Here is a 19,641-nt window from a genome sequence, read left to right as displayed (position 1 = left end):
AAAAAGGAAATTTAAGGCTTGTTTGAATACTACTTATGAAAAGCAAAATACTGGTATCACTTTGAACAATTGCCTTCATTGTTATCAAAATATTTACCAGCTGCTTAAAAATCTTACATCACAAATTACATTAAAATGAAAAAGACAAACATGTCAGGTATAAAAGCAGCTTCCCTGATTGTGCAGACACATTCTCTGTACAAACTTCAAATTTAGGATGGTAAAACATTAAAAACCCTCTCATTTTTCAACTGTTACAGTAATAGTAGTTATAAGCAGTCAGCAGCTCTGAAATTCAGTCCACCTTTCTGCAAGCTGACTGAAATATAATAAGGGCTCAAGCTTAAGTATCCCATGCCAAAAGTTTTGGCCAGCAAACTGCCGGCATCAAGGCTATTTCAGCAACAGCCCAGACCTCACACAAGACTCTATGTAAGCCTTATATAGGCATACAGTGAAGCAAAGTGGCAACATTAAACAGTGTTTTTCACCTTTTTTTCATTACAAAATTTGGCATTAAGCTGGTTTACAGACTAAGTCTTTAGCTTTGCTGGTTAGTTGTTAAGTTTTTACACTCTTCCGGTATAGTAGTTTCAAAGACTTATAGATAAAGTAAGGAAAAACAACTAATTTGGAGATGCATTGTTTCAGCCAAATAAAATACAAATACTAATCAAATATACTTAAACTCACTACTGTATAACTAGCTATTCAGTAAATTTTAATTTAAGCTACTAATTCCCCAAATACCCAATTCACTACAGAAGGCCTGCGGGCAGTCCATGAAGGCACAGCACATCTGATTTTCTTTCTCTGCAGAGCCTGATAACAGGTTTCTAGTCTACTACATTTCCTTTAAAATTTAACAGCTGTATTCTATCAAAGAGTTTGGGAAGCACTCACTCAAAATACTGAAAGTGAAATCTACTACAAATATAACGTTCTTGAAAGAAAAGCCATCTGACCAGGGTATTCAGAGCTTAAAATGTCTAGAGAACAAAATTATAAAAATACATAAATTGAACTTACAGTTTAGCTGTGATGAGAAGGATCAGTGCAACAAACATACCCTTTGTCAGTTTTTTTGTTTGTCCCACCATAGTCAGTCCAAGGTAAAAAAGTGCAGAGCCAGAAAATGAACTGCCCAGTCCATCAAGGAAGTTTTCAAGGTAATCAGGAATTTTCTGGCCAAGAATAAAGTTTGAGGCAATTCCTATGAAGACCATGAATACAATAGGGTTCTGCAAAACTCGAAGGAGTGCTAGGCCCACTATTTTGATTTTGCTCTGTGACACAGTGCGATTATTCCTCCACTTCTGGATTTCACAGAAGATAAAACCCAAGGGGTTTAGCATCATAAGAGATATTGGAGCCACTAGGTAAATGTACTGGAGATATTCTGGGTAAGTGGTTTGATATAAAGCTTCAACTAGAAGACAGGAAATGAAGAGTTATGAGTGATAACACTTCAGCAGAAAAATACATTGAAATATTGAAATTAAATTTTGCTCTCTGAAAACTAAAGTAAGTAATTTAAGTTTCCTCCAGAAGGAACTGAAGGACTCCATTTAATTAACAATCAATATAAGATAATGCAGGTATGTCCAATTGTATTAGGCAACAGTTATCTAAAGAACACATTAAAGACCAAAGATTAATCATCCAATACTATTTAATCATCCTAAAATTAGCCAACATTTACAGAAAAAAAAGAAAGAAAACAATGTAACAATTCTATGTTTCCTTTGAGTCATCCCAAATGCTGGAAAATTTTTGGCTTTATTTCTGACTTGCTTTTCCTCCCCAGACACGTGACAGTTGTGGAGAATAAAATGCACCTTTGCAGGATACAAGTTGCTTCCCATCTTAAGGGAGTCTCACTTCTTTGGAATTTAATCAGTTTTCAATGGGTAAGTCAGGTGTGATCTTTCTGCATTGATTCAATACAACACAACAAAGCAACAACCAGGAAAAAAAATTTTATGACATAATTATTGGTTAATTCTCTGGGACCCCTTAGGACTAGAGTTACTGCTGTAGTTATGGTCCCTCAAGGAACTCTAAATCATGAGCCTTTGCTTTCATTACTACTACATACCTCTGAGTCAAAGTAGAATTGCTTTTTATTTTGAGTTTGTACTAAAGGCACTTCAAAAATAATGAAAATACTTTGGAAACATATAAAAGATTCAATTCTAATGTGAATTTAAAAAAATACCCCGATGCTTTAAAAGTAGAATGTTCTCTTTTACCTAACTTATAATTGTTATATTTAATATTTTTGTTATTAATAAGTATCAATAATATGCTATAGGTATTAACAGTATGTAAATTATAGTACATGTATATATAGTTAATTTTATCATAATTATTACATATACTATGTATTAGATATATACTAGGCAATTAATAGTCATTAATAACAACATTATTAACCTTTTCTGAAAAAGTTTTTCCTTGTGACTACATTTTTCAAAATCCAGAAGAGTTTTACCTTTGTATTATTTAAATCTCTGGAATGACAGGAACTTCCAAGTGCTAAATCAGTGCTCACTTTGAACAGTCTTCTCTTTAGAGCAAATAAACTGACATTCTCAACTAGCTGATTTCTTACATATATAAAGAAAGGCACTAAAGGCATTTTTACTTTTACAGGCCATTATTAAAGTACATGTAGAAGAACTACCTGTATAAAATCCTAAATAGACTGCTGAACAGAAGTACCAAGTTTGGGGTTAGTTACTGCATTTAACAAGCCAGTTTTAAGCATTAAACACAACCAAAATCACTTTAAACATGCTGGACACTTTTTTTATGCAAATAGGTTTTTTCCTAAAACTTCAAACCTGAGACTGATGTTTATAACTGCTTTATACAGAATGCCCGTGTCACTCGTACACAACTCCACACAAGTCACATGTAATTAATGCCTGAGTGACAAATTTTAAAAAACTTTACTTTCTGGTAAAGTGAAGCAGCATACTTAAGACAATAAATTAAGGTCTATAAGTACTTTAAATCATGTATGATGTCAGAATGCATTTTATTGGGTACAAAAAGTGGAGTTAGATTACTGAGTCAGTGGGTGGAAAAAAATAAGAAATCAGTCTTACGGAATTGTTATGACAGTAAAAATAATCCACAACTTCTGTCACTGATGAAAAGTTTTCTTTTTATTTAAATCACGGTGCCTGCTTGCTGATCATAACAAAAAACTGAAATCGAAGATAATTTAATTGTTTTAAAAATCAATTTTCCATGTCCCAGCTGCTCAGAAGTACATATAAATCACACACTAGTTGTTAACACAATGAGTATGACTAAAGTCACAGTGACTGTCATCCACACAGCACCTTTGCTACACCTGTGCTTTAACACAAGCTCTAGATAATACCTGAGTCTGTTTGTCAGACTTGTATCATTATTACTCTGTAATTAAAAACCCCAAAGCTTTCTATCATAGTAATTCTGACTACACCAGGGGTGTGCTAACAAACCTCTCTGCCAGTTAGTTCTTTTTCACCCCAACATCATTTTTTAATCTAGAACTATCATAACCATGTTACTAGAAAAACAGTGATAAGCTTCAAAAATCTGACCCACATTTTGATTTTGCTAGGTGCAAATCTTTTCAAACAGCAAAAAAAGAGCATAGTAAAGAAATAATAAAAAATAATAGTAATGTATTAAAGAAATTACATGGGATGAAGACTCAGGAATTATTAAGAGTTCAAAATGCCTTTTTAAATAGTGTTGGTTTAGTGCACAATTTGTCAATATTGATTTTTTTCCTTTACAAATTTCCACTGCTACAGCATTTAAAAATATTTTTTCATTAAAAGATCAGGCTTTGTTCAAAACACTACCTCTACCACATAAAAAACAGCAAGGCATTCTTTGTTGACCAGTCCTGCAAAAACTTCAGAGAAGCTTGGGTAATATTTTACTAATAGTAAAAAGTTTGCACAGGTGACAGCATGATCCCAACACCAGTGAAAGTTTGGGGATGGGAGAAGGGAAAGGACAAGAGGAAATAAACCTCAAGAGCCTACAATGTTTCTGTTGCAGTAACTATTCCAGTAAAGCTCTAAATGGTGTAGATTTTGTCAAGATCACACATAGAAAAAATATAAATCTTATCTTATCAATCATGAAGCACCTGAAGAAATACGCAGTCTTACAAGAAAGGAAAAGTGGAAAGAATGTTTTAACCAGGATACAATGGAAATACATTCAGAGATCGCCAAAATACATATTAAAAAAAAAAAAAGAGAAACTCTAATTGGCATCTAAAATGCATACCAACAAAGATATAATTCTCACAGCCCCATTTGTGGCATACTTCTGATTTCTTTCAAGAGGAATAAATCTCAGGAGATGCAACTGACGGAAACACAGTATTTTAATCTAAAAAAAAAAGTATGCAATTGCATTTGTCTAAATTGTATACATATCAAGCAAATTTGAAGAGAATAAGAAAGATTGAGGATTCTCCTAAACATGCTGCCTTGGAATAAGGAGAAAGATACTGTTAACTCCTAAAGTAATCCAAAACATGGATCTACTTGTTACATACAATCTGGAATTGCATATTTGACCTTTCCTTTGTAATTGTATTTTCAATTCTGTAATCAAGCATCTTGTTTTTTGTTTTCCTAGAACCAACTTGCTCTCTTTTTTCAGTTTTAACCTTTCCTAGATGATGAGTAGTAGTCTCAAAGAGAATTTGAGAGGCATTTCAGAAATTATTTCAATTGCATGGAACTTCAATTCAGAAGTCAATTTCAAATTATGGAAATATAAAAGCAAACATGTCTAGAACAGTGATTATTAGACAATTAATTGTAAAGAAGAAAACATACTTACCTATTGGATATCCCAGAGCAAAGTCATTGCTTTGTGTAGCAAAAATAGGGAACAAACCTGCTTTGCTAAATCGGTTCTCAGGACTGGCTACTAACAATGTTAAAACACAGACTAAAAAAAACACAGCAGCTTTGGCAACTAAAACACTGTACAGGAAGGACCAATTCACATTAGAAAAATTAAGTACCACCATGTTTTTGAACAGTAAAGCCGGGAGTGCAAAACGGGACACAAAATTTCCCAGTCCTTTGGCCTGAGTTGATGTGATAATGTTGGCTCTTCCAGCTATGTAGCCACAAAGAATTATTCCAAAGCATTCCAGCAGGGCTGGGAAAAGCCTGCTTATTGACATAGAAGGGGGACTGCCGGTGGTATTGAGTCCAGCTTGTCCAGGCAAAGAAAGAGACATATTAGCTGAAGATGAGAGGTTCTTTGCAGTGAAGTCTGAATAGCTATCCATTTCCTCTGACCACCTCTTCCAAAAGAAGAGTGTGAAATGATCTCATCTGTAAAAGGAACAAAAGTACATTTATTAACTTCATTGCCTTAAGTACAAGCTTAAGCCCTCTTAAATTACTACAGAATGGACAACAGGAATAGCTCTTACAAGAACTGAGCACCAGGAAAGCAAGATAAATTTGATGAAGAATCAAAGCTTCTCCACTCTGGTACAAAAACATTTGGCAAGGTCCTCTCTACCTTCCAGAAAAATTTAGAGTTTAAATTATCATATCAACCCTTGAAGGTTGTACCTTGCTTTGTGCAACTTTGACCTCTCCCAGCATTTCAATATCATGTGCTAATGATACACTTTTCAGCTAGCAAAGAATCCACACATGACAGCAGCCAATGATCTAATTCATTGTGCTTAGAGCTGACCCATATTTCTACATACAATTCTTTAGGTCTCTAGCAGTGAAATTTAAGCATGCATGAAGCATTTATGTACAACAGAAATATCTGCTGAACCCCGTTCCTCACTTGTTAGCAGCAATTCCCTTCGAAAGGGCTGATTACAACACCGCAGGTTCTATATGCAAGCAGACATATCAAGTCTGCAAATCAGATGAAGAGAGTGGACATCAAACACAAATATTCATTGGTCAATAGCAAGGTCCTGCCAGAAACAGATATGGCTTTGGCAATATAGCTCTGAAACCTGTGCAGTCCATCAGGTAACTCTGCACATAAAGTTCTGACATGACTAAATCCTGAAGTATTTTGTTTAGGAACTCAAGATGACTTTCCTCACTTTGTAGGGATAAAAACTAAGGCAAAGGTGAACTGATTTCCCCTAAGCTATTCAAGGTATCAGTGGTAAAGCCAAAATTGCCAAGTCCCAAACAATGCTTTGTACGGTACAATCTGTGCAAATTAACAACTGTTTTAAGAGTCTTCCCAGCCTCTTTGTATCCTATCCACAAGGAACACAGAACACAGCAGCCAGGTAAATAAGCAAGTAAATCAAGTCAGTGCAAAGGTGAGGTCTTGTAAGGTCTATTTCTCACCCTGGCATCCAGCATATACATATTCACAAGCTTCAACTCTTTGACTCATGACTTTTATTTATGCCTGAGGCTTTTGGTAAGCACTTCTATGATGCTGTGGTAATTCATCTGGACTGAGCTGCTGCATCATCCAAATCTGTCCAGTAGCCTTCTCCCAAGGAAAATGAGTCTCACTCCAAGTAAAGCTTATTTTAAAGGCTGTACTTTCTTATATTATAGATGATAAAATAGCTTAGATTTATTTAGACTAGGAGCTCAAAGTATTATTTGCTACAGAAAAATGGGAAAACTTGCAGGAAATGAAGCAAACAACAAAGCATTTCTTCTACTAAAAAACTTAAGGATGTTGTTGGAATTTGCAAAATGTCCAAAAGAGAATCAGAGACACTAATCCTTGAAAGAAATCAGCCACATTCTACACTAGATGCAAGGTAAAAAACAGGTTTTCAGCACAGCTCCATGTCAAATTCTCCAAGCTTACAGCACAGCATAGAGATATAATGTGTTCAACCTGCTCTCTTTCAGCAATAAGATACAGCTGAAACTTTTTTAACCAAATACAACATTTGATGTGTAGTGGGAGAGTATTCCAACTGTATCTATCCCTAAATTCTAGCATTCCTTCACCTGTGCCTTCCTATTCAAGGCTAATGACAAGCCTCTCTTTCTTCTGAAATGATTATGATTAAAATAAGCATTTCTCCTCACAAAATTGCTACAAAATATAGAAGTGCTCTTATCCCCATTTCATAATTCAGGACTTAAACAGATATAACTGACTCTTATGTTGTATCAGTCAACAGCACATACTAAATCCCCTATCTTCCTCACTAGATCAAAACTGACATGGATACACACCCACACATCCCAAACCATCTTTTGTAAGAGACAGACAGACAGATAGATTCCTGCAGCCTTCCTTCAACTTCATTACAAGGGACCCTGTCAAGTCATACAAGACAAATTTTTGGTAAACCACATGAGTTTCAAAGAGAAGAACTCCATTACAGTAAAAGCTGCTACTGGCACTCCTCAGAGGGCTTTGAGAGTGAATCATCTCTTCAGCTCGAGAGACATGCACATGCCAAACCCTTCATATTTAACACAGAGTATCTATTGCCGAGAAGTGTTTTCCAGAAATGCAAGCTTTTGCGTTCTGCTTAACACAGTGAGTACACCTCAGCACTTTTTGCTCTATAGGATACAGACATTTATATAACTATTGTGAGATTATGTAATGACTAATCGCAGATTTACTATACAGCCTTGTTCCACCTCAGGCTTACCCCAAACTAGCGTCTCACAAGAGTGAAATTATTTTCAATTCACAGTTCTTAATGAAATCAGAGGTAATGATCTCATGCAAACCCAAAACCTGATATATTCTACACAGAAATTAGCTTGTTCTTATAGTGGATGTAGCAAACTAACCAGACAAATGACACTAAAATAAGGAAATATAATACAGTTGCAAGGGAAAGCACTTCGCTTTGACTCCATAGAACATACGATTTGTAGTTATCCCTTCAGGGCTTGAAGATTGAGATTTGAATCCTTGAGAACCCAGCCACAGCTGCATTTTTGGGAACTGGAGGCCAATACAGACACAGCTTTTAGGAATAATGCTGCCTTTTCTGCTGTCGACTGTGCCAAGCATAGCTGCTTGCAGCCAGACTGTCAGCTTGCACGAGAGGAAGCCTTGTATGAAGACCAACAATAGACACAGAGCAAGTAACAAGTGCAGTTTAAACTCCCCGTGAAACATTACAAATATTGACAACCTACAAGAGAAAAGTCTTAAAATTCACCAGACCAGAAACTCAATTCTGCAGCAGCTGTGAGTTAAACAATATCCGGTTCCTCTCCAACTACAGAAATAGTGAAATTGTCTCCTTCACCAAAGGAAGGGGAAAATCCCTTTCATCTTCTTTTTCTAATGAAAGTCAAAGACAGCATGAGTGAATAAAAGAGATAACTTCAATGTATACCTCCCCTCTGGTCTCTCGCTCTTAAGCTGTCAACTGATAATCACTCTCAGGATAATATGGTGACACTGGCAAGACCATGCACATTGCTCATAAATTATAACCCACAACATGACCTACTTTAATGCAATGCAGAAACTCTCCTACTTTAATGTAAGGATGACACATTATTTTACTCAGGAAGACTAAAATGGAATTGGGGTAGGAAGAGTTACTGCTCATAGCAGCTCTACTACCCTGTTCTCAGCTAAAATAAGTGTATACTACATGCATTTTCATGTAAAAATTTGTGAAGTAAGTCAAAGAGGAAGCAACTTCAGGGAGATAAAATGATAAAAGTAAGTGGGAAGAAGTGATTACTGCAGTTCCTATTTTTGCAAGTTAACCACAATTTTTACTTTTTTCTTTACTGGGCTAAGAAAACAGAGAGAGAACAATATCGCAACAGCAATTAGCACAAGAAATGGGCCACCTGTATCTGGAAACCTAGGCAATGCCGCAGGAAACATCACACACCTTATGTGTCTCTGAGCAGTTGTTTTCCAAGATCACATTTCCTTTGCCATCCTTCTCCAACGATGCCATTCCAAGAAAGCCCCTGGCTGTGGAGCAGCCGGGGAAGCTGCATGCCCTGGACACCTGGGGAAGCTGAGGCCTGCCCTGAGCACACAACTGGCACAGCTCACACAGCAACACTTCAAGCTCCATAAACCTTTGGCAGTGCAGGAGCTCAGACAAGACCAAATGAAGCAACAGCTGCCAGCGGCGCCGAATGTCAACTCAGAAAATGAATGAAAAACATACCTCCCCTTAATTCTCACTTAGGCTGATCATTGGCCTTGTCAACAAATAGATACATACTTCTGAAGTAAACAGCAAAACATTTTTCAAAAGGTAGATAACATTTTCTTGCCAGCACCCTTTAAAAAGCTCCCCACTTGCACCATTTGCCAAATTGGGATGTAAAATCCTTTGAGACTTGCAGCCAGAGAGCTACAACAAAACCAACGCCTCTCGCCTGCCCCTTCCCGGCCCATCACTGCTCTCCTTCCCACGGTCACCCCAGCTAGGAGCGCACAGCATTTTCAGTCAAAGATAAAAAGCCAGCAGCACTGCCCTGCGTGACAGCTGCCTCAGTAGAAAACAGCGCCAGAAGCCGGGGAAATGAGCGGGCAGCTTACCTACTTAGCTTACGGTAGGCGCCTCCGCACAGGGGTGCGTGGAGAGGGCTTGTGCTCTGCCAAACTGAGAACCCCTCTAAGGCCGAGGCCGCCGGTACCGAGGCCAAGGAGGGGAGGTCTGGCCCGCCCCGGCCCGCCCCGCCAGCGACAGCCCCGCTCCCGCGGGCGGCTGAGCGCCCCGGGCGGGCGGGCTGCGGGCGGCCCCCGGCAGCGGGCGGCCCCCGGGCAGGCCGGGGCTGCGCGGCGGCGCGGGCGGGGGAGGGAGCAGCCGCAAGATGGCGGCTCGGCGGCCGCCGCGCGGGGGGCGGCCCGGGTCTCCGCCGCCGCCTCGGCCCCGAGGGGTTCCCCCGCGCTCGGGAGCCTCCTCCCCTGGAGTACGGGAGCGAAAAGAGCTCCGGCCGCTCCCGGGGCGCCCCTCGTGGCTGCCGCCAGCTGCGCCCCGCGGGGCGGGAGGCCGGGCAGGGTCACCCCCGTTATCGGCCCGAGCCAGCGTCACCTGCAAGCTCGGCGGGCCCGATAGCGGCGCTGGCTCCCGGCAGCAGCCTGTCCCCGAACCTCCTACACCCACTCCAACTTTCCCTAGCAGTCAGAGCGCTTAGAAATAAAACCCCGTATTTTCCACGTGCCATCGGTTCAACAGATTCGGCCATTCAGTAATTTCCCCAATAAAAACAAAAAACTGGTAATGACCAAAGATTCTCTTGCAGAAAACGAGGACACAGCTTTCTCAAGGTTTTCCCTTTGTAATGCAATTGAGGGCACAGCAGTTCCAGCTGCCCTTTTCCTAAGAACCAAGACAGATACTGCTGCTGCAAAGACAGCACGTGTGAATTCAGGGTACCTTAGTCTCCCCTCCTGATCAGACTCAAACCAGCTTGCCTTACTTGTTAAGTAGTGGCAATAGGTGGCCCACTGGGAGTAAGGCAGTTTTCCCGACTGGTGCAATGTCGACCAGTCTGTGTGCTCAGTAGCTTCCCATTCCAAGCTTCCAGCAAAAAAACTCAAAAGTACTAAAAAAAAAACCAACTTCCAAGGAACTTCCAGGAAGCAAACAAACAAACAAACAAAACCCAAAACCTCTTTCCCTTTCAGGTAACACTAGAAAAGACCAAAACAGAATGGAGAATTATCTCATCCAAAAAAGAAGTATGTGATTGACAACTTATGAAGCGTTGTGTCAGATAAGAATTTTTTCCATAGTCAGTTCTGTTCACAAGGTCTACTGTTGAAATGCTTACCTGAAACTTATATAACAAGGGCAGCAATATAACAGAAATAACACTTAAGGAAATTAAATGGGAGTCCAGTTAAGAAAATCCTGTAAAGAATGCAAACAGGGACAGAAACTTGTGAGGATAAGCATGGCTGTTAGAAACTTTTAGAAGGTACTGCCCTGTTGATATCATATGCCTGCTTTAAATTTAATTTAAAGATACTGATGCTTAAATTTTAACTTTCTGCACTAGAAGTGTATACACTTACTAGAACCTGACATGAAACAGCAGTGTCAGTGGTTGACACCTCACTGCCTCTCATTCCTGCCTACATCCTGTCCCAACTCTAGGCCAACACTGCCCAAGCAAAAGATCAGCAAGGGATTATTCCAAAGCTGTGCCAGGGTTTATTATGTATGTTTACTGCTGGAAGGTGGTGCAGCCTGTTGGGTAACACTCACCCACTGGTAAAGTTAGGGTGAGATTTTGTTTTGATGCAAACACTAGTAAAGAAGACTCTTTTGTTAATTTTTTCATTCTTGAAATTTCTCTGGCACCTGACAAAGAGCACTTTCAGACTGATTGGGATTTGGTTTTGGAAATACAGTCTAATAAGACCTTTCTGATTTTTTGGCTTTCTGTCATTCATTCTTTCCTATAGAAATGACACCTTAGAGGGACATGCTTTGGGGAGTAACAAGGGAGGTATATCGGACCATACTAAGAACTCTCGGTAAAAATGTATGCTTTCCCTGCTCTTGAATGCATTTTTTCCCTTTGGAAAGATAATTAGTGATTTAGCATTTAATAAAGTATTTAAAATACAAGAATCCTTCAGCTGTTTGAAACGAGCATACATTTGGCTGGACAGGCTGCTCATTGACTGCTATTGATATCCACCAACCACCAGCCTGATATCCCAAGGGATCAGCAGTAACAGGACAGAGCTGTGTTTCCACCCCAGCTCTGGCATACACAGTGTGCTAAATCATGTAAGCACACTTGACCTGAGTCTTGTGTCTTCTTTTGGGGAACAGACAAATTAAAAGTGTAATACCCAAAAAAGTAAATAGTAAAGAACCTCAAAACCCTGAAAAAGTAAAATACTTGAAAGAATGAAAATGTAGTATCAAAGGCATGTGAAAAAATGCAATAAAATTATTATAGCTGCTGTCTAAATAAATGAAGCAAAAGTATATAAATTGGACTTAATATAGCATATTTCCTCTTGCAGATTTTAATCTTTTTAAGCATATTATAAGCAGCCTAGCAACTATTTCTCATTGACATGCAGCCTCTTCTGAGATGAACAGAGAAGAACACTAGGGTTTTATCTTGCCCTGTTAAGAAACATGAAATCATTATTAACCAGACTGTACCACCAGAACAACACTGTGAATAACTCAAGAACCAGATTACAGGACCAGTTCTCCACTTGGCTGGGAAATGTTAGGAAAATGGCTTTCTGGCTTTATTCAGTCTGGATAATTAGCAATGATAACTTAGTGTTGAAGTCAAGAAATCTTTCTAATGCAGTATTCAACACACAGGATACTCCTGACTATATCCAAAGACCATACAAAGTCCTGCTTCCCAGAACAGCAGTATTTTCTCACTGTTTGACACCTCCTCTCTGTTCCCTCAACACTTAATCAAAGCTCCATAGCCATTTTCTTTGAGCCACATGTTTTCTGGCCTGGAACATCCCCTTGTGTTCCGTGGAACATCTTTCTGTTCCAACATCCTGCCTTTATTATAGAGTTTAATTTATTTTTCCTTTAAGATCTCTGTAAACTAAGGGTGACAGCCATGGACATCAATTCTTATGGAGTTTCACCCAACCACAGAAGTATCAAAAAGCCCCCATGCATTAATTAAACCCCCAAACATAACTATACCCACAGCTATAACATCTGACTAATGCATGGGAAAGGGAAGCTTTTTGTATACAAACTCCTGGGAGGACAGGTTTATAGAGTCCCTCAGCTGTTGATCACAGCTACCCTCTACCACTGGCAACTCAGCTTTGGCAGTTGAACTGTGGATCACAAAACACAGTTGCTGCCACTGCAAAGCCAAGCTTTCCAAAAGCCACTCAACAAACACAAAGCTGAAAGTTGTCCCCCAAATTCTAATTCAATCCTCTTGAGCATTCCCTTAACATGACACAAACATTGTATAATCATTAACTACTCCTGCCCTTGATTTTTGTTGTTTTTCACTCAAATTGGATGTTTCCATGCACTTATGTGCCACCAAAGTAGTCAATAGATGATATGGGAGACAATTTCTGCTTTTTGATCTGGGCAGCAGATTAACCAATGAAAAGCATCTGGAGCAACCATTACATGAGTCATCCTGTGGCTTTCATCATACTCATTTCCCTGCCACAATTACACGTGTGCAGGCTGGGCCCACACAGGAACTGCAAGAGGTTCACTCTCTCAGTGAGAGCAGGTTTCAGACAATGTCCCTTTCAACAACTGGCAGTGACCACATAAAAACATTTTACAAAGGCATACAACTGAGCCAATTTGGAAGGGTTTTCTGGGAAGTCACAAATGTATCTTTGTACTCAGTGTGAAGGCTACTTCACTGGTAAACATAGCAAGATGTGAAGGCTAATTCACTGGTAAACTCAAGCACTTGTTGCAAAACATGAAATGATGGGGTATTCTGAAGAAAAGCACTCAAGAATTTACTGTAAGCAAGTACATTTCTCCAGTTTGTTTCTGAAAATACTAAAATTGGATTTTAATTTTTTTTCTAGAGAACTAGCATAGAAGTTGTAGTCAAATTGTTAGGGTGTGGTGATAACTGAAAGACAACCTTGCCTTACAGTAGCAAGTGTCAGGTGAGCTTCAAAACAGCATTATTGATTAAAAATGTGGAAAATTCTCTAAATAACCTTCTTGTAGGGTATTAGAAAAACATATCTTTTCCAAGAATAGACAAAAAAAAAAAAAAAAAAAAAAAAAAAAAAAAAAAAACAGAATATGAGAAGACAAGAAGAATGTCAGCAAATGCATCAGGATGAAATCTGTCTGGAAATTTACAGGTATAATATCAGTGCATTTTCCAGACAGCTGCACACCTAGTTTTCAACAGCATGGAAAAATCCAAGTATCTTACCAACACAGTAATTGCAGCAAAGGATAGAGACATTAGCACTCCCTAGGTAATCTCCTTATCAGTCACAGGAAAAATACTTCCTCAGTGTTCCTTGGTTATTGCCAATGAGCCACACATTTTATGAACATTGGATTTACACCTACAGACAATGTGGCTTTATAACTCCAGTACTGAAAAAAAATACCCTTTTCATACTGCTCATTGCTTAACAAGTAAATGGATTATATAATGCACGAGGCAGGGACCCGTGCTCAACCTCTGTTAAATTTTCTTAGCTGACTCCATCCAAAAATGTATGTCTGACTGTGGTTACCTAAAACTGTAGTTCAGGGTTCAGAAAGTTTGTTGGTTTGTGATGTCTGCTCTCCTAGAGTTGTGCGTAGGGCGTGCAGGAAGAACATGAAGTGCTTATCAATACCTAGATGTGTCTGGTCACTTACACTGACTCACATGGTTACTGACAAATAAACTGTAGTGTACAATACACAGGTGGTTGATGAGGCAGTTAAGCAACAAGGGAAACCTGAGGAAAATTAACCTGTAAACAGGAAACAGGCCCCTGGATTGTGTCTCTGGAGGGTGGTGTCAAACAAAAAGCATTTCTAAAACTTCTGAGACCTAGATAGAAAAATCCAACACATGAAAGAAATTCTGAGTGTCCTTAAAGCAATATAACACAGAGATCAGGAGAATGCCAGATACTGTTACTCATAAGCTTAAAGCTTGTTAGCACAGAAATGATGAGGGATGCACTGGATGTTTACATTCGCCTCAGTTACCTTGAAACACTTTTGTAAAAGATCTTCCTTCTTAAGAAAGCAATTTATCAGCTCATCTATAATTTCACAGTAGTCCACCTCATTATCTGCGTTGGTTACGGGAACTTAATTGGTATTTTTCATATAGCATCTTTTGTAAGACAGTGTGTATGTCCAAGCTGGTTTTGAAACCATGTTTACCATACTGCACTCATTCACTTCCACTTTGTTCTGTGGCTGAGACAATTCCACAGAACTGAAGGTGCAATTATAGTCTTCAAAACACTGTATCTGCCAAAAGAAAATACATGAAACTCGTACAGACAAATTGCAGAAAGTCAAACTAAGACTTCAGCAATAATTATATATGTTCAGGTGTGTTGAAATAGACTGCTCTAGAAATTAGGCCTAGTAAACATTGTGCATGGTGAAATTCACCTCTCTAAAGCAAAAAATAAAGAAAAGTTCAAATTAAATTACATGGAATTAAATAAAGTTCAAAATTACCCCATGTGATTTTAACACTAGAAGTTTTTTTCTGAAACTGCTTTCAGGGGAGACAAAGCAAAGTTGAAGAGACCTCCTAAATGTACAAATTCTATCCTTAATGCTAGGGCATCAACATTTTACTTGGCTCAGCAAGAAGGTAAGTGTGCTAAACTCAGATGCAAGTACTCAAAAATTAGTTACATAGTTAACCAATCCAACTGGGGGAAAATATGTAAAAGTCAAATTAAAAAATCACTATTTTAAGTTACAGATTACAAATGCTTTATCTGGAAAATCATTATCAAGTTTTGTCCATTTGCCTCATATTATGATTAGAGCTGTACCTACTGCATGTAGACACTTAAAATATTAAGTACTTTTATAATATTTCTATTATAGTATTTTCACATACTAACACACGAACAGTATGTGGTGAAATTATTAAGAACAGGGCATAAGAGTTACAGCTCTTCCTTGACCTAAGAAAACCTATTCACTCATTTTGGCATAGGCAGCTTATGACTTACATGTTCTCAGTACTCTGAGTGCTCAGTCACTGGAAGACTTCTCAAATTTGGCCTGAATCCTCAAAAACCCCCAAAACCTAAAGCCCCAGCCAAAAAACCAAACAAAACCAGGAGAGTTATCAGTGCTACACACAAGTTAGCAGATCCTGATTTGCTCAGGAAAACCATTTTAAAGCAAGCTGCAATGCTTAAATAAACTGCTTCTGGTGTGTGACCTGCTGCAGCTGTTGCTTATTCAGCAAACAAAGAAATACCACCAAATATATCACACCCCCCCCCCTTAAAAAACCCCAGCAAACCAACCCAAACAACCCAGAAAACCTATTTTGGTATCACACATTAAAAGCTTTGGAAATATTTTCAGAATGTGACCCACATGTCCATAAAGTCTCTCCATGTACTAAGTTTCTATTTGTGGTCACACCATATCCCACCATTTTGCAAGCCACTATTTATTACTTACACAAATACAGCTTAAATGTTGTCCATCGAATGTATAGATTGAAGTGCATTGCCTCTTGTGATAGAAATCCAATCGTTTTTTGTTTATTTATTTCATATTCATTTCACCACTACTACCTATCCCACTAAATCCTTTGTGCTACTGTGTCACAGGACTGCATTAACAAACTCTCTTCCTGAATTCTCCAGCAGAAAGCTACTGTACCTTTTCCTCATTATGTTCAGTAGTTTGTCACTACATTTAAATTAATGGCCAACAACAATACAAAGAACTTCTTTTCTTAACTATTTGAGTAAGTACTGATTTTAAGACTGCAATGTTAACAGAGTAGCTTCCTTACAGCTCTCTGTTACTTCCACTTGGCATTTTAAATTTAAAAAAGTGTTTTGTTTTAATTCTTAGCTCCTTCTCCAGCTGCAGTTAAACATTATTAGCTAAAGACTTTATTTATTTAGGTCTAATAGCGTGCTGCTTTCTGTTGAACTGCAATGGAACAGTCAGGTGTATTATTCTGTTGCATCATTTTAATGCCAATACTGGAATTTGACTTGCCTAAGAACTGTGTAAGTGCATGAAGAGTCAGGCCGGATGCATCTGGAGTGAAATCGCTGTGGTGAAACAGCGCGTTTATTCCTAAAATGCTGAAATGTGCGTAGCCGCACAGAACGGTTTGGGTTGAAGGGAGCTTAAAGATCACGTAGTTCCACCCAGGGACAGCTGCGGGTAGCTAGGCTCGAGGAGCAGGGCTGGCGAGTCGCGGACCGTGCCCGCCGTGGCAGGCGCTGAACGTTGCCGCTGCCCCGCGCCCAGGTCCCACGGCCGCCCGGGACCGTGTCCCGCCGGGACGGGCGGGAGGCACCGCGGGGCCACGGCGACACCGCGCGGCCGCGGGAGCGGAGCGGCGGCGGCCGGGAGCTCCCCCACGCCGCGCCGGCAGCAGCAACTGCAGCACGGAGGGAACTGCCAGCCTGGGGTGCAGCACACCTGTGCCCACCTGCTTGGTTAAAAACAAACAAACACACAAGGCTTCTCATTTTCTGATGCATGCTTGGACTTGGACTAGACACGTTCCCAGTTAAAAAATATATTTTCAATTCGTCCCCTTGCTCACAAGTATAAGACGGATAAGAGAGGGAGGAATGAAGGTTCTGGCAGAGAAGGTAATTCTCTTAAAGCACACAGAAGGGTATTGTGTCTAAATCAGCAATAAACTTGAGAAAACACATCAGCCCCCCAGTTGACTGGCACTTGGATGAAAGCACAGCAGCAGTCCTGCAGGCACAGCTCAGGAGATGAAAGTATGTATTTAGAGGAAAGGATCGTGTATCTGTATGTTTTCAAAAAAAGGCTCTCAGGTTTCATAAGGCACCCAAGCTCCTGGTCAAATAGCAGAAGTGAAAGTTTCTGTTTTAAGGAGGGGAAAAAACTTTAACAGGATTTCAGCCGTTTGCAGTGAGGGCTGGTTTTGAGACAGCACAGAAAGTACTGATGGGCTCTGCAGTCTCTCACAAACAGAACAATGATGTTATCTACAAGGTACACTAGTTCCAGTATCAAAATACCTATGACAGAGGCTGGGGTTTCAGCCTGGACTTTCACCCACAGCCTTTACCTTGCTCTCTTCAAAGTGCTCTGATTGCTTCAGCTGCCTTTGGCTCTCGTGGCTCAGTAGTGCTCAGCCTTCAGATGCAGGGGCTCTGCTGCTCCACAGGGCACACAAAGGCTCACCAGTAACTCTGAATTTACTAAAATTTCTGCTAGAAAGGAGAAGGACAGGAATGACTCATTTTCACATCCCTGTATACATGAATGCTTCCTTCAAGTTGGGTTACACCCAACACCCACTGCTTAAACAGCCATCTTTGCATGAATACAAAAACATTTTCAGAAGGGAACTGGTTACAGGCCTTATCTTGTAGTGTTCACATCAGGTTGGAGCCAAAATTTTTTTGCACACAGGCACATGCAAAAGGTAGCTAATGGTCCCCTTTGGGAAGGGCATTGCACAGTGATAAAGCCCTGCCCCAACTACAGGGAGAGATCACCAGTTCCTGTTTTGCAGGGAGAAAGGATGGACAGCAACCAACAGCCCTGTCTATCCACCTTTAACTTAGAGGCGCTTAGGCAGAGGTATCTCCTGTATGCTAGCAAAAAAAAGGGGGGGAAAAAAAAGATAAAATAAATAACAATAACAATCCCATTTTGAAAATGAGAAATGTATTTATGTAGGCTAAATCTCAGCATTCTTGAAGAAAAAACTTTTTTTATCTGCAGGAAAAAGAAGAGTGGTAATAACAGAGAAGAAACATGATGGGAATGATAAAAGCTTTACTGAAGTATCACAGAGACAGCTTTCATGATAGATTGCTATTTTACATTTTGAATGTAGCTTTTGCTGAAGTCATATATCTTAAGCCACAAATATGTTTTAGGATTAAAGAAGAGATCATCTGGTGTTGTTGTTCAGTAGACAGATATTGGACACAAGGTAATGTTAGCAGCAACCACCCAATTTATTCTCTATGTTTAATCAAAATACTTTTGCGCCAGTCATGCTTTCCTCGGCATTGTTTCGGTACCTGGACTGCTGTTGAAATCTTTAGATAGGTTAAGAGCTTGATTGCCAATGATCCATTTCATTAGCTAACCTAAATAAATATATAAGTGTTTTACAGAGATGTATGGGCCAATATTTAGTTCTGAAATCAGTCATTTGCTGGGACTAAGTTACTATGTTCAGTATAAAATGGAGTCAGACTGGGTGAGAGGGCAGAGGGGAGCAGCCTGTGCATAGGAGGCAGGAAGGTCATTGGAAACTGCTGAACCATGATCAAAGGAGTTGCACATTTATGTGTGTGCTGTGTGCAACACATGAGCCTTCCTGCAACTGCAGGGAACAGTCAGAACTGTTTTACAGGGTAGCCCATGGGTTTCTTTTAAATCAACAGCATTTCTTGAGTTAAATGAAGAAAGGACTATGTTGTGGTTATGACAAGGTCACAGAATGCTCAGCTCAGTTCCCTCTTTCTGAAGCCAGGCAAGTGATTTGATTTCTTGAAAACCAGAAAATAGCATGATTTCTTTGGTAAAACATGCAATAGACAGTCCTACTAGCTGATTATTAGATTCATACCTCTGTGTTCTCATTCAAGGCTATTGCCACTGAGATCTGCAAAGGTCTTAGCCTACTGAGCCAGCTCCTTTACAGCTCACCAGCTTCCCCCACTCTACATCAAGGTTTCTGTTTCTATAGCACCAGGATTGCTGGGTCTGTAGGCTACACAAGGGTTGGTGGTCTTCTAAGAGAGTGGTCTTTGTCTCAGTCAGTCTGTAAAATGAAGGTGTCAACAAGCAGTCCTCACAGATGTCAGAGGATCCACAACCTGCATGACAGTAAACCTAATGCTTAACTCTTTGCAAGATAGATGAGTTATAGTACAGAGCTTTTTAGCTTTCTAAATGACCCTCCTAATTCTGAGGAGAAGCTAAAAGTGCAGCCCGAATTTGAACCTCCTGTA

General features: G+C 39.7%; 1 protein-coding gene across 6 annotated transcripts in view; it reads right to left on the bottom strand.

Moving 5' to 3' along the window:
* GPR155 (G protein-coupled receptor 155) overlaps positions 1-19,641 on the bottom strand; it is a 43,126-nt gene that overhangs the window by 16,754 nt on the left and 6,731 nt on the right. For 3 of the 6 annotated variants that reach the window (XM_053948461.1, XM_053948465.1, XM_053948466.1), the window contains exons 1-3: positions 9,541-9,685; positions 4,867-5,372; positions 1,030-1,429 (exon numbers count right to left, since the gene is read on the bottom strand). In XM_053948461.1, the coding sequence (XP_053804436.1) occupies positions 1,030-1,429; positions 4,867-5,326 (860 nt within the window). In that variant the 5' untranslated portion in view covers positions 5,327-5,372; positions 9,541-9,685. Of the gene's footprint in view, positions 1-1,029; positions 1,430-4,866; positions 5,373-8,875; positions 8,895-9,163; positions 9,332-9,540; positions 9,686-19,641 lie in introns of those variants that run through there. The other 3 variants (XM_053948464.1, XM_053948463.1, XM_053948462.1) reach the window with 3 other exon arrangements.

Source organism: Vidua chalybeata, chromosome 7 (genome assembly GCF_026979565.1).
Source record: "Vidua chalybeata isolate OUT-0048 chromosome 7, bVidCha1 merged haplotype, whole genome shotgun sequence".
Taxonomy (NCBI): domain Eukaryota; kingdom Metazoa; phylum Chordata; class Aves; order Passeriformes; family Viduidae; genus Vidua; species Vidua chalybeata.
This window is presented reverse-complemented; position numbering and strand designations above follow the sequence as displayed.